General features: G+C 45.4%; 1 protein-coding gene across 1 annotated transcript in view; it reads right to left on the bottom strand.

Annotated features, from left to right (window-relative positions):
• The window catches only part of LAMB1 (laminin subunit beta 1), a 373,674-nt gene that overhangs the window by 236,823 nt on the left and 120,307 nt on the right, over nucleotides 1-16,544 (bottom strand). Inside the window, exon 6 of the mRNA XM_069629156.1 lies at nucleotides 12,396-12,459. Coding sequence (XP_069485257.1) covers nucleotides 12,396-12,459 — 64 coding nt within the window. The remainder of the gene's footprint in view (nucleotides 1-12,395; nucleotides 12,460-16,544) is intronic.

The following is a 16,544-nucleotide window of genomic DNA, read 5'->3' on the forward strand; positions in this document are numbered from 1 at the left end:
AGGATCTTCCTGGAGCTCAGGTCCGACTCAAAGACACTCACACGATTCTGGTCTTCATATCCCTGGTACTTCGGTTCCTGCAGCAGCAATGGAAGTACAGCCAGCTCAGAGAGGATTTCCAGATGAGCTTGTCTTGGGGTTGATTGGTCCCACCAACCCAAGAGGAGAAGTCGTCCTTTGCAGGTCTTCTCTAGTCAAGGCAAATTAGGAGCTTCAGCAATGCAGCAGTGCTTAACCGGGCAAACCAACGGTCAAGGAGTTGCAGCAGGCGTCTCTTCCAAGTTCTTCTTCGGATTCCTTCGTCCAGTGGTCTGCCTTCCAAGCAAAAAGCCTCACCTTTTATGCAGGTTTCTCCCATTCATTTGCAGCTTAGCTGTCAATCACACAGCTGGGTGGCTATCTTCCAAGGACATCCCTCCAGCCAATCACCCTTGGGTGCATTCCTGTAACCAAGGAGACTAAGCACAGGGAGTTCTGGCCCCTCCCTCACTTCCTGCCCGGCTAGACATGCTGGAGCCAGAGGCGGGCTCCCGCTAAAGACAAAATGAACCAAGGGACCAAACCTGGTTTGGCGCTTAAAGTAAACCTTGCGTGCTTTACTGCAGCTGCAAATGCAGCCAGCGTTAAAGGCACACTACGGTAGTTAAAAGTTAAAAGTAAACCACTGCCACCAACCATTCATCGAGGAAAGGGTAACACAATTTTACATCAGAAACTAGACAAAGGGTATACCAAGTAACCCCTCCAGCACCCTATTGTAAGATAGTGTGTGCTGGGTCTAGAAGAATGAAAGTAAAGTCAATTTCACTTTACTACTCTTGGAAACAGTAGTGAAGAGAAGGTATTCAAACCTTTGGGAAATCTGAAAGACTTCCCTGTACCACTGCACTGAAGGTGCTGTGTGACACAATGTAAACCAGAGTAGGATTTCCTAAGTAGGTTATCTCAGACAGGGGATCTAACTTTACGTCCCACTAAATGCAAGCCATGTGGGAAAACTGTGGAGTGACCTACAAGTTCTCAACAGCCTACCATCCCCAAACCAATGGGTTGGTGTAGAGGTTTAATAGAACGATGAAGAGCATGATAGGTGCTTTAGAAGAACCCCTTAGAAGAAAGTGGGACCTTCGAATGCCATACCGTTTCTTTGCTTATAGAGAAAGCCCTCAGGAAGGGGTTGGATTCAGTCCCTTTGAGCTTCTCTATGGTCATCTGGTTAGAGGTCCATTGGCCCTAACGAAGGAGGGGTTGGACAATGCTCCTTCCTACAAGCCAGTGAGAGTCACTAACTAGGTGTTAGGTCTCCGAAGGAGAATGACACATGATGACAGAAGCTTCTGATAACTTGAAAGCAGGTCAGGCTCTGGTGAAACACTGGCATGACCAGAAGGCCAACATGTTGAGTTTACTCAAGAACAGATAGTTATAGTTATTTCCACAAGGTTTAAATACCTACCTGGGATAAACTACTGTTTCCCAGAGCAGTAAAGTGAAATTGACTTACATTTTTTACTTTCTAGACCCAGCACACACTACATCTTACAATAGGGTGCAGGAGGGGTTACTTAGCACGACCCCTCCCTCTCTCCCTACCGTGAAGGGCCGAGTATCCACTCTGTCTAGCTTCTCATGCACTGCCAGCACTACTACCCAACCTGCTCCGCGCCATGTACCTATGCAGCAGCAAATAGCACCACCTACCCTAATGTAGAAAGAAAACCCTCTCTCCTGCACCCCTGTGCACTTTCATTCGCATACTATAGCCGTCCCCACTTCCATTCCTAAACTATAGTACCACTGCCAAAGTACCCACATTTGTTTCACAACAGTAGCCTACTGCAATCAATTTGCACACACCACACTATGCAAGCACCACCCTGCACCGGATGGACATTCACACGCGTTAGTACGGTGGGTATGGTAAAAGCTTATGTTCTTCACTCCATGCCCTGCTGTCTATGTCCTTACTCCATGCAGCCAATATTGTAATCCTTCCACTAACCCAATGCAAGTTGCTTAACCCATGCATACCACCATGTGGGCAACTACCACATTCCATCTGCATAGCACACCCACCTGCGCTACCTCCCAAACTATGTCATTTACAAAATGTTCCCCTTCTAAAATATACCTGCCACCACTCTCCACGGAAATAGGTGTCCACAAACAAGTGGTGGCACAATGTATGGGGCCGCTGCGGCACCTGCCTCCAATCGCCACAGAAAGAACTCGTCTGTGTATGTACCCGTCAGTTCAGACAGTACGCGCGAACACTACAGGCATGCCTACGTCTTCTTCCACATTACCCACTTTTCACGACCACACCCGTTCCGTACTGTCCATTTTCCACACCATTCCGCCGCCGGACTGTCCTCCGATACACCATGGCGGCGTTTCCCAAAATGTTCACGCAGAGCATGCTTCCCTCCAGCCAACCACCGGCCGCATTCAACGTTCGCCAACATCATGCATATCGCATGCCAGCGACACAATGCGGTCCGTGGAGCAGACAGTGAAATTTGTCAGTGGAGTGGACCCATAGGTCACATTTTTTTGGGACGTACATTTCAGTACTATCCAAAAAAAGTAGTGGTCGGATTTCCACCAAACACACAAAAGCACGCTTTATGACTCAAGCCCCCGCTCCTGCCGCAAATTTGGCGAAAATCCATCCAGCCGTTCGGCCTATAGCCGTGCGCAAACTTTTTCCTCCATTCACTCAATGTTTGGGGACCCCCCCCTATAACTTTGCCCCCCCCACTAAACCTCACCAAACTTGAAAGCCACCCATGGACTTTTTTTTAAAAAGTTTGGTGCACATTCGTCCATGGGGAGCGATGTTATAAGCTGCGAAAAAGTGCTCCTCCTATGAGTTTGGCAATTTAACCATAACTAAACAAGCGATATTTATATCCATATCCACTTGAGCCAAGTCATACATTCCACAACATCACCTAGTAGCCATCGCTGGAAGTTCACCACCTGTTCTGTGCCACAACAGCAAGGCATTGTGGGTATGCAAATTAGCCCAAATGCAAACCTTTTTCTCTAGGAAATTGGTCTTTGTCTACGAGGGCAGTGCTACTTTATACATAGCTTAATCAACCCAAGACAATCATTTGCAAGGCTGAAAGGAAAACTACATACCTGGTGTTAGGCAATATTGTATGTAGTAACCCTGTGGGAGACTACATCAGCTTTGTCCTCTTGGCAATAGGTAACCCAACCTTTGCTATAGGCCTGTACTACGCAAGTTGGTAGAGTGACTGAGCAGCCAGGCTCATCTCAAGAGGGGTCAATGTGAGCTGTAGGGTGGTAACGAGATCCACAGTGACAGGTATTCATATAACACTATACTCAAGGTTACTTATTAAAAATAACTATTTATTAATTTAACAGTCAGTTTTAAAATAAGCCTTTAGAAAGGGCAAATGGCAACAATAAAATGCACTTCAAAAATACACTCCTTCAGTTTCTATTAAGTAAGTAGATACCCTTTTGGGATGTCACACACACACTTCCTGCACCCTGAGGTGACTAATTGTGTGAATTCAATCACTGTGGACATTGATATATTACTTTACACTAAATGCAATATTGGAGTTGTGGAAAAGGAAAGGTTAGCGAAGGAAACTATGGTTAACAGGTTTCTCAAACAGGTAAGCACTTTACAATCCCCAATGAAATATAGGTTAACCCTTTCTCAGCTATACAAGAAACTTATGTATGAATTTTTGAGGGACAGATTAACACAATATCAGAGAGTAAGAAGAGTCTATAGGCAGCCAAGACAGCCAATGTCAATTGAGCAAAGTCTAGGGAAGCTGAGGCACTTCTTGAAGTTAGCACAAAAGTCTTGCACAATGTTAAAGAGGGATTTGTTGTAAAAAGAATCACTGTTGGGCCAAAAGTTGGGAGGCTTGTGAAAAGCAAAGATGCAAGCAACTCTTCAAAGGGCAGCCAATGCAAGTCTCCAGTGAGATCAAGCAAGCTACACACAACAAGAGGGAAGTGCCCCTAGTTACACAGTACTTTGAGTCTGAAGAAATGGGTCAAGCTGGCTTCTGTTTCTGTTGTAGTCCTGCAGATCTGGTTGTTCCTGGGTCTCAGTCGTGGGGACAAGAGGGTGGACGTCTGGGGAATCCAGCACTACTGTTTGAAGGTTGGCCGCAGCAATGTGCACAATTCAGATCAGCGTCACTTCGCGGTTTCAACTACTCACATATAGCACCACTGTGGTTCTTGGACACCTTGTGGGCTCCTTTTGCTTCTGGGGTCCAGCACTCTGAGGTGGCTCAGGCTTTGGTTGTCCTGCTTCGAGGGAGACCTTAGGATCTTCCTGGTGCATTGGTCTGGCTTAAAGGGAATGCACTCGTTCCTGGTGTTCCTGTCCCCAAGCACTCCATTCCAGCCGCAGCAAATGAGTACAGCCAGCAGGGAGAGGGGTTCCAGTCAAGTTCGTCTTTGGGTCAGTTGGTCCCACCAACCCAAGGGGAGAAGTCGTCCTTTCCGGGCTTCTCTAGTCATTTCGAAATTTGGAGCTTCAGCACTGCAGCAGGGCTTCACCTGGCACACTAACGGTGTAGGAATGTGCAGTAAGCTTCTTGTCCAGTTTCTTTTTCAGTTCCTTCGTCCAGTGGTCGACTCTGCCGTCTTTGCAAAAGACCTCCCCTTTTATGCAAGTTTCTCCCACTCATTTGCAGCCTAGCTGTCACTCCCACAGCAGGGTGGCCAGCCAATCACCTTTGGGTGCATTCCCGTAACCAAGGAGACTAAGCACAGGGAGTTTCGGGAACCTCACTCGCATCCTGCACTGCCAGACACGCTTGAGCCAGAGGCGGGCTTCACCAGTGAATCCCACCAAAGACAAAATGAATAGGAGGCCAAACCTGGTTTGGCGTGCAGAGTAAATCTCAAGAAGGACGTTACAAACAAGAAATGATGAAAAAAAGAACACTGGGGTCATTTTGACAAAATGGGCAGTCATGGGTGCAATACTGCAGCCGAGGAGTCAGACTGCAGTAAAAACACACATGTAAGATGGTGTGTGTGCTGGGTCTACAAAGAGAAAGGGGTAATTGAAGTAAATTTCACTTTACTACTCTTGCAAACAGTAGTTTATCCAAGAGAAGTTATTTAAACCTTAAGAGAAATCCAAGGAACTTCTCAGTGACACTGCATTAAGGGTGCTGTGTGTCGCAATATAAAAAGGTGATGCCTATGGAGTTGGTCAGACTCCAAAACCAAAATAAACACGAATGCCAAATCAGATCAAAATATATGAGCTTGGGAAAAAGGTCTCAATCCAGGATACAAATCAAAAGTCCTAAAGTCCAGCAAAAGAGCTGGGGGTCTCCAAGGTAACAGGGAATTAACACAGAAATGACAATTCTCCCCAACACCTGGTTTCACCCTTATTAGGGATCATCAAAGCATTATAGTCCTGACAGCCTTGTGGTTGGAGCATTTGGAGATCTAATAAACCATTATTTTTACATAACCATGTGTTTAAGTGTTTCTTTGGACCATATGTATGCTACAAGTTCTTTTTACCTTCCTACAACCGGCTCTCCCTCCTATGTTAGGCCTGGCTGGGTTAGGCAGAATTGCAGGCAGTACCCTCTGGGAACACCACACACAATTAGGACTACAGGTGTAAGCAAAAACCAATCTTTGGTATAAGTCTGTACCACACACTTTTAGTAGCGAGCTGAGCAGCCAGGATTATCTCAAGAGGGAATGTGAGCAGTAGAAGAAGTTACAGAGAAGTATCACAATCACTGTGGTTCAAGTAGACACTTACACTCAAAGTTTCTTGGTAAAGAATTCTTAACATTTATTTACACAGTCATTTAGAAAACTTTCACTAGTAGAAACCAACTCAATATTAAACACCAATATACTACAGTAACAAACAAAGTTATAAAGAGTTTGCGCTCCCCTGAAAAAGGAGCCAAATAGCACTATAGTCCTTCTAAATAGGAATAAAAAGTATAGGTTTGCACAAAGGGTTAGAAAGGCACTTCTTTTTAATTACGCAAAGTTTCAATGTACCAGGAGGGTCAGTTTGATTCAATAGGCCAGGCCAAAGTCAATAGTCTAGTGTTCTTGGATAGGACAGCACAGTTCTGGTACAAATAGAGAAGTATTTGCAAAAGTTTTTAGAAGTAGTTCAGGCGATAAAGAAAGTTATGCTGGGTCACAAGCTGATTAGGCCTGCGAGTTGGGAAAGTTTCAAGAGCTTCCACTTCGAGAGTTGGGATCTCTCAACCGTATGACACAGAACCTTAAAGTGGAGCAAAAAGATGCAGCTGAAGACGTTGGTTCCTGGCAGGTCCTGCAGGTCTCGCTGTTCATGAGCCTCAGTCGTGAGGACAAGAGGGAGGATGTCAGGGGACTCCTGCACTGCAGTGGATCGTCGTTGGGGCAAACAAAATGGAGTCACTTCAGATCAAGTAACTGGCTTCCAAACACAAACGGGTGTCCTTCCCCCTGGTTAACCTTAACTAGCTCAGAGAATGGTATGCAAGTGTTTGCGGAGTTGATTGGTCCCACCAACTCAATGGGAAAAGCAGTCATCGAAGGAGCTTCTCTGTGGATTGGAGATCTGGCAATTCGGGATTGCAGCAGGGCTTCACCGGAAAAACCAACGGTCCAGTGGTTGCAGCAGCCGTCCTCTTTCAGCTCATCTTCGGATCTTTCGTTCCAGTGGTCGACTGCCTTCCAGTCCTGGAGACTCGCCTTTTAAACAGTTTTCTCTCATTCATTCCAGCCTAGTTGCCACTCACCCAGGAGGGTGGCTGTCCTTGCCGGACAGTCAGCTAGCCAATCATGCCAGAGTGCATTTGGGTCCCCTGGGAGACTAAGCAAAGGGAGTTTCGGGCACCTCCTCACTTCCTGCGCACCCCAGACACTAGACGCCATGGGCAGACTCCAGTCCTGAAGCCTGCCAAAGGCTCACGAACAAAGGGACCAAACCTGGTTTGGCACGCAGAGTTAAACACCAGAAGGACCTTTCCACAAAGAAACGGGAAAACAAGATGACCAGACTCTGTTTTTACAGAGGGGTCTTGGGCGCCATATTAAAAAACATGGCGGCCCCCATTATTAGCTACCGGTGTTTGCGGTCGGGAAAAATCATGGTAGTTATAAAACCACTGCCACCAGCCATTTCAATAGGAAAGGGTAGCTTTTGACATATACAAGAGTGTTTAGACAGGGGATACTAAGTAACCCCTCCAGCACTCTATAGGAAGATAGTTTGGGCTGGGTCTAAGAATTTAAAAAACTAGTAAAGTCAATTTAACTTTACATTCTCTGGGGAACAGTAGTTCATCCCAGAGAAGGTATTTAAACCTCGGGGAATCCAAAGGACACCCCTATTCCACTGCACTGAAGCTGCTGTGTGACAACAATAAAAAGATGATGCCTATGGGGTCATCTAAAACTCCATAACCAAAGAACACAAAAGTGAAACACACATCAAAATACCTGAGAGAGTTGGAAAAAGGCTCACACTCTTTCCAGGGAACAAGTCCGCAAAATCCAGCAAAGTTGCTGGGGGTCTCTAAGGTGAAGAGAAATGAGCACATTTCTGAGAATTCTCCCCAACAGGCTGTTCTCCGGCAATACCCTTACCTTGAGTGGTATAGACATGTACTAGAAGTTGGAGCTCTGTATTGCCACGTAGAGAGGTCTTTGAAAGTCCTTTGGGTGGACTTTAGAAAAATATCCCTAATCGAGGGAAGCCCACAAGAGTCTAGTGGTAATGAATAATGGGTCCAGGGATAAAGAAAGAAATGAGAAACAACCTGCCAGCAGCACTGGAGGATCAGGCGAGCAACACCCTGGGACTTAAAAAGCACATTTAGCAAGGTGCGATAGTCAGTTTACAATAGTGGCTACTACACAAGTTGTTCAGTGACCACTGTAGGCTCCATCATTGGCACATCTGTGCAGAAGCACCCCGAAGAGTGATCATTCTCAATTCAATGATTTCTAGGTTAGGGGGTCAAAGAAAGAGGGGTGAACAGGCGAGACTGCTGCGGTTTGCCTTCATCTCCGATGCAGGATTCCCACGTCGTCCTCAGTCCCAGGATTCAGCATGAGGATGAGTTTGGCTTGGAATGACCTCTGGGAAGAATGGATGTTGAACAAATGTTAAAGAAGTCAAACATAGCCATGGCAGAAGGATCAGGAAAGCTGGTTAGGTGTTGCAATCACTGGATTTGAGGCAGCACAGCCTCTGGTTCTGCCTGAGGTACTAGGATTACAATTCCCTGGTCAGTTCAGCTTGGAGACTGAGTCATGGCCTCATTGGGGCACCCATTTCTGGGGGCGGCACAATCAGGAGCTTCAGGGAGATGAGGCCTTAAAGCAGGAGCTGTGATCCATTTTTCCACACAAGATGAGGCAAAGGAGCACCACATTGGGTTTGTCTGCTCTTTGGAGAGGCAGAGCTTTGACGTTGCATTCTTTAGGCTATCAAAGGGTGCTGATGCAAAGCCTTTGTCCTGCCTTCAGCAGTAGGCCTTCCAATGTGCAGTTTCTGAAATCCAGATGTAGACCAGGTGAGCGGGCAAGGGTGTGGGAGATTCAGCATTTATCCTCCCCGGCAGTCAATGAGTGGACGCAGCACCCAATCATACACCAAGCATAATTCACACAGAGCTGTGGTCAGCCAATGACAAGCCATATCCCTCCTTCTGCCCCAAGCACACCCATGCACACAGGAAGGGCTCTCACACAGGTAAATCCAAACTGCCACAGACAGGCATTTGCATATGACAATGATAACTGGTTTCATGCTGACTACAGTCCCACTCATGATGGCTACCTCCTCCCACATACACATAGTGGGACAAGGGCTAATAATAATGTGGCCCCCAGGTCTTTGAGGTAACAAGTACAACCTCCATTTCGATGAATTGAGAAGGGGGATCCAAAAAGGACCCAGCCAGGTAAAATGTATTCCATTATGTAGAACCATTTTTACACAGAAGGAAAAGAGGCACCACCAGCTTATCCTCATGACCAACAATGAGAGGGTACTCTTTATGGGAGACCAAGGGATACCTGTGTGGTGCCCTTGCTTTAGGAGTTATTTTGATTAAGCTTGGCTGGGAGAAAACAAGGGAGGCAAATATACAGGAATCCAGCAAAAAATAAATACATAAAGAGTTGGGGGGATCTCCAGTCAAGCAAAGAACTGCAAACCTGGAATTCTGCCGTAACACCCAGCATCTAATTCAACAATCTCACTCAGTCTCTGTCCACAAGTGGGAGCTCTTTGTGAGGTTGCGTTTGCTAGTCACCCCAACATTTCCGACAGCAGTGCAAACCAGAGGGTAAAAATACTTTAAAGGGGAAAGGGTGCTGTGCTTTTTGGCAAAATAAAACTATTAAAACGAAATTGGATGATATTAACATTGTAAAGTGGCTTACATTTTACATAATCACATCCAATTTATGTTGTAGTCATAATAAGAATGTAACCCTTGTTTTACCGAGCAAAGCACACTATCTGAACCTACAATAACCATGTATGTTATTTTCTTATAAATCATCATTTTAGTTTATCATTCCAAGAGCACAGCCTGGCACACTCCTATTAAACTCTTTGGAAATACCCCATTCAGAAAGGTGAAACTGTCAAATAGTACCAATAAGGATTCCTGGCTACTTTACATACATTAAGTACATGTTTATACAATAAGAATTACCAAATATCTTCTGGAGAGATGACCAGAGCAATGACTGTGGTTATGATTAATTCAAAAAATCTTCAGTTTATCTCGCATGAACGCCATTTTTTACCCCTGCCCCCTCCCCTTGGAGTTCTGGAGATTCTCACAAAAATTGGGATTTTTAGCTACTAAGACATTATTTTTTATATCCTTGTATTACACCCCTGCCTATTGCAATTTGCTAAGCTAGAGTGCCTTATTGTTGATTATTTGTGTTTCTATGGGTTCTGCAGGCTTTAGTGCATTTATTTGGCTGCCATAAACCACTTTTTCTTAGCTCCAGACACCAATCAACTGTAGTGTGAAATTGTAATGCTCATGTTACTATGTGCTAGAGTGGAGGAGGAGCACAGTTACAAAATGTATGCCCGTTTGGGTCCTTATAGTATCTTTTTATTGACTAGCGTTCCCTTCTCTTCTCGCCCTGTACGTCTATTTGTATTGGGTCTGCCACCAGACCATAGCAAGCATACATTTTAGTGATAGGGTGAGCAGGCACACTCTGACCCCCTGTCCACCCTTGGAACCATCATGGCGGTGGCAGGCTGTGCAGAGCCCTTGCGGGCTTCCAGGCCGCATCAGAGCTTGCCTTCCCCTAGTCCTGTCTTCCTGTTCCTCCCCATGGCCCTGATTGGCCAGCTCTACCTTTTTCCTGGGCAGCCCCTGCAGCTAAGGGCCCCGAAGCTAAGGGCAGCTCCTACATTGGCAGCTCCAAGAAGTGTCTGCAGGTGTCCGCAGGGGAAGCCAATGAAGTCAACAGACACCAACAAAACTTAGTGTGGCATGGGTGGGGTGTAGAGCAATTACTCTACTCCAGAAAGCCCCCGGTACTCTTCCTTAACTTTCAATAATGTAGACTGCCATAGACTTATACCATGCATACTTGGACAGATTTGGGCTGGTGGTCACAAATCTCTCTATGGCTGGACTGTAAAAGTTGCATTGCAAACACACTTATTTACTTGGCCATGCTGACTAGTGCCGCACCTAGAAAGAACTGTGAAGATTGGCCGGCGTCGCATCCGGAGGGGAGTGTGAGTGTTAGCATGTGCCACACTTAAATGGAATTCTTAAACTTAACCTGCGTCGCACCTAGATATGATTGTGAATGTTAGCATGTGCCACACTTAGATGGACTTGGATGGAATGCTCAACTGTAGCATGCGTCACACCTAGTTAGAAATGTGAATGTTAAAATGTGCCACACTTCGATTGAACTAACTTTAGACTGCATCACATCTAGAGAGGATCGTGAATGTTAGCATGCACCACACTTAGATGGAATGCTCAACTTTAGCCCATGTCGCACCTAGACAGAAATGCGATTGTTAGCTTGTGCCACACTCAGATGGAATGGTGAATGATGATAGCAAGCACCACACCTAGACATAATTGCAAGGACAGCAATGCCAAATAACCGATCTACTAACAACTTCACCCCTCTGCATACACCTCTCAAACTCTAACCAAACAACCACAAACCTACAGCACAGCAATCCGCACAAGCTTCACTACACTACAACAAGACAAACCACACAGACTCGCACAACAGCACACAATGACTAAAGACCGTAAAACACCCCAAGCCAAGCCAACAGACCCACTGGGCTGAGGCTGCCAACAGCACATCACTGCTCTCTTGCACTTTTCCACCTTTCTCACACTAACTCACCCCCCCTTCCCTTTTTCAGAGCCGCCAGAGGACCACTCCGGTGGGGATAGTGGGCGGTATAAATATAATTTAACATTAACATAAGAGAGGGCTGAGCCTTAACTGTTCATTACTGGTTTTACTCATACACTATGCTTTAGCATGTGCAATGTTTAATCAGACTATTGGGAAGAACTACTTCACCACCAGCATTCCTCACTCACTTGAATTAAAGCTTAAAGTTCTGCCATGGAGACCATTATAGAGCAGTGGTCTTAGGTTTTGATTGGAACCCAGCGTTACTATCAGGTTAGATGGTTATGCCGCCCTTACCAGAAGGACCTGAACGTCTCCCTAATGCTACAGAAGAACCAGGGCAGTTCGCTTTTCTAATTGTCATTTTGAACAGAAAGTCAGTGGAAGGAACAGGTGGAAGGACATCCACATTGTTTATAAATGAAGTGGCTGAAGGTAAATTTGTATTACACCAGAGTCTGGTTGTCTGCTACAATTAAGACACTACTATTCAGAAGACTCTTTGGCATCCCCTGGAAATCGCACAGAAAGCTGTAAGAGATACCAGACGTTTGTGGGGTCGTCAGGTAAAGTGGTTTGGGCAGGGAAAGGCAGTTATTGGGTGACAATAGAGATAGGGAAAGCAATGGACACTAGCTATAACACTCAGGCTGTTCATGTGACCCTCCGCACATCCCATCATTCGCCCATATTTACTTCTCATGCCAATTATTTTGGCTTACAGGGCCACCTAATAGTCAAAACTAACAAAACGTGAACAGTGAACCATGAAAGACACATACTTTTATGCAAAAGGGACAGCACTCACTGCCAGCAAATGTTAAGAGGTCTTTAATAAGCAATTAGAAGCCAAACTATTGTGCTAGTAAAGACTTACCAGCTTGATAGCTGGGTCACGTGATGTATTTGTAAACAGGAAGTAGGAATTCTAAATAAAGTTTTTGGCTAAACATCCAACTTACTTTGAATCCTAGGGCTGTACGGATCTTCAATTCTGAAGACAGGATCCAAGACGCGATAAATCACCTAAAAAAACATTCACAAGGAAAGCAGCCATGTTAGTTTCATACGAAAAAGAAGACCTTGCATGACTGTTATATAACCGCTGTACTATTATCCCAATTGCTTTCACTGGCTCTTAACCATCTACCCCACTGCCCCCACACCCTCCCCAATTGTATGGCTCCGGATTCAGGATGGTCCCGCTTCCTGGTAATTGGCGTCTATGCGTTATTGGTGGGAACATCCGTTTTCTCAAATGAAAGCAAAGGGAAAGTTTCAAGAACGAACTGGCAAACCGATAGGTCCTAGAAACTTTGCAAGCAATTAAGGTTCTAATGATGCAGCATTAGTGAGCACTGTAAAAGATGGCAAGTACCAGGCATCAAATACACAGCACACAAAGAATTACACACATCGCCTTTCTGCACATTCCAACAAGTTGGTACAATCAGTGCAAGTTTCAAAAATAATAATAATTCGTATAACAATGACATCACAGGAAAATACAAAACCTACATTGTTGGCCCTATTGAAGCATTCTAAAATACACAACCCATCAAACAGCACAACATGGAAAGATGTTCAAATGTTAAAAATGTATAATTCTGAATGGTAAGTTAACACCAAATTCAAACAACTGAAGACAATGAAACTACATCAGCTAGTCAAAGGAGCAACCCACACTGCGGGGCGTATGCTAGATGCAATCTTCGCCAACAAAAATCTCATCGCCACGATGCCACCACTACAGATCCTCTGGAGCGAACACCTCATCATTCCATTCGTGATCACACTCCCCAAGACAACAGCAAACAAAACAGACAAACTGCCAACTATCATGAAAAGAAACTGGAGAGCCATCAGAGCTAGCAACCTAGAAGAACATTTAGAAACCGACAACGACCCTGGACGAAGTGGACATCGAAATAAAAACAGAACGACTACATAAATGGATTGCTGGAACGATCGACAGGATATCAAAGGCAAAACCTTTCACTTCATCATGCAAAAGAGCAACAGCAAAATGGTTTACCCCGCTACTCTGCGCCATGAAAAGGAAAAAACAGGAAACTTGAATAAGAATGGATAAAAAAAAACACGATCAGATAAAGAAATTACAACTCCAGTGCCAAATCCAATCATACAAGAAGGAAATTCATATGGCCAAAAAGAAATACGACAACAGAATCACCAAAGCCACCAACACCTGAAAGGAATGGTTTAAAATCGTACACGAAAAAGAAACCCCCCCTGGCTGCAACCCTGCTCTGATACCATCACTGTAGTAATGCAATTACCTCGCAGACCATTTCAAAGACAAAATCACCAGCATCCAACAAATCATACAAAGCAGACCAATCGACTACAACATGCGACCCACCCAGCCATCTGAGGATCATCAGAACAAACACCGAACCTTCCCCCAATAATTAGCGGAAACATTCGTCAAGCTGGTAAGCAACAGCAACAAAGCATGCTCCCCCATGGATCCATACCCGCGAGACAGACAAATCAATCCTCTCACAAGGAATGCCCATCGAATACTACAGAAACCTTTTCAACCAATCACTTTCAACAGGGAAGTACTGCAATCATTCAAAGCGGCATACATCAAGCCGCTCCTCAAGAAACGTGAAAGACCTCTCTAATTATAGACCCATTTCCAACATCCCCTACCCAGCTAAACTACTCAAGGTATACGTCTAAAGAATAACACAAGAATTCATAGAGGAGCACCAACTGTTGGACCAAGCACAAGTAGGCTTCAGGCTAATGAGAAGAACGGAAACGGTATTGCTCTCAATCTGGGACGATCTAAAGACTAATGCAGACTCAGACAAAAGCACAGCTCTAATCCTTCTGGACCTCTCGATAGCATTTGGCACAGTCAACCATGAAATCCTCATCGGGAGACTAGAAGAAATAGGAATCACTGACACAGCCCTACTATGGATTCAATCCTTCCCAACAACAGGACAGAAACTGCCTGGATGAAACCTTTCAAATCGTCTACAAGGGAATCCAACGGCAGAGCACCACAAGGATCATCCTTTTCCCCATTGCTCTTCAATGTATACCTGATAGCACTAATCAAACTCATCAAAAAGCACGTCCTCACATGCTACAACTATGCAGATGACAGTAAGAGTCTACAAAATACACAAGAAAAGAAAATGCTCAACTGCCTACAAGAGCTCTACAGCTGGATGAACACAAACAGCCTCAAACTCAACCCAGGCAGAACAAATAATGATCATAAGTAAAAGCAGGGAAAACCACTACCATCCCATGGCCAACGGAACTGGGTACAGCACTGACTCCATCAACTATAGTAAAAAAAACGGGAGTCTTGATGGATAAGGAACCAATAATTGAACCACAAGTAAACTCCATAATCGAGAAATGTTTCTTCCTGCTACACGCAGTAAAAAGGATCCTACCATTCCTTTCACCCACAAAACACTCACCATCATCGCACTCATGTCCAGAGCAGACTATGTCAACAGCCTATTTCTAGGAATGCCAAAACTAACTTCAGCGCATCCAGAACGCCACGGCAAGACTCCTGTTCAGACTACCACGAAGAGAACACATTACCCCAGCGCTGAATGTGCATAATGCACAGAGCAGTCCATGGCCAGGGAGCAGAGTTCCTAAAGGAAAAAAAAAAAAACATCCACTACCCGACAAGATCACTCAGATCAAGCAACGACATTCGCCTAGTACCAAAACCTTACAACAAAAGAAAACTATCAACTTTCACTCACCTGGCAACTTTGACATGGAATAACCTGGCAAAAAACATACACAACACAAGGGGTCATTTGTAGTTCAGAAAACGACTCAAACTACTCAAAACTTGGCTCTTAGCTCCAGATTCAAAAAGGGTCCACAACTAAACCTGTGAATACCCCTGTAGGAAATCAAAAACCCTAACCTACCCCCTCCACTATAAAAGCAGGGGTGGGCGTGCACCGCCCAACCAGCCCCACACACCACCAATCCTAAAGGATACTTGGATAGGTGGGGACAACCAACAGGATGGACAATAAGGGACAAGTGCTGTGACCAAAACTACACCTGCCACAGGGCAGGGGAAGCAGTGGAAATTAGCTAGATACACAAACCACTGGGGCGACACAAGAGAGCTCCCACTACGCAGTATGCCTGTCAACTAGGCAGTCAAAATAGAGTACCAACACACAGGATAACCACAGAGGTGGCGTGCAGAAACGCAAAGAGAAAGTGGTAAGAAATCGACACCATTATAACCGTAGCTAAATATTTCAGCTTTCTGCATACTTAACATACAGAAACTCGCACAACCACCTCTCTGCACAGCAATCCGCAAACACTTCAGCACACTGCAACAGACAAACACTGAAGCGGCCAACACCTTTAACATTAACGAATTAAATCCGAGTAATAGATATACACCTCACTGCTTTGATGCAATAAGCAGTGTATAGACAACAAAGCACTGAATGTGCCTTTAAAATATGCTCCAAGGAAAAGCACATCAATAGAGAGAACAGGCTACTTGGCCGTGTTGGTTCTCAGTGAAGAGGCTTCCACATTTTTGGGAAATTTTGAATGCTTGGAGTTTCACCAGAGGTTTGAGGGGACAATACAGAAGTAGACCCCTTGCTCTTTGCCCAGAGAGCCACAACACACTGATGATGCCCAAAAGATCGAAACATGTGTCTTGGGTTGCAGGCAGGGTCGGACTGACCCGTCGGCCAATCTGTCCGTGGCCGATTCCGAAATCATGGAGGAGACCTGGGGGCTGGTTCCTGAAGCCCACGCCTGGGATGGTATCCGGTCCAGGCGTGGGCTTCACACTTCAGGAACCAGCACTCGGGGCCTCCGCCTCACCGGACGGATGCAAGTTGCAAAGGATCTGTAATTAACTTACTTACAGATAGTTTACAATTGCAGCCCTGCTGCCGCCGGCCCACCTCGGATGCGGAGAATGGTAACACCGAAGTGTTACTTTTCTTTGATACGTGCGGCGGGCCTGCGGCCAACTGCCGTGGTCTGGGCCGCGGCACCATGGCGCCAGCAGCAGTCTGTGTACAAAACACAGAGGAGCAGCTGGGCGGGGCTGC

The sequence above is a fragment of the Ambystoma mexicanum genome, chromosome 12 (assembly GCF_040938575.1).
Source record: "Ambystoma mexicanum isolate Mex_15411 chromosome 12, UKY_AmexF1_1, whole genome shotgun sequence".
NCBI classification, from domain to species: Eukaryota; Metazoa; Chordata; class Amphibia; order Caudata; family Ambystomatidae; genus Ambystoma; species Ambystoma mexicanum.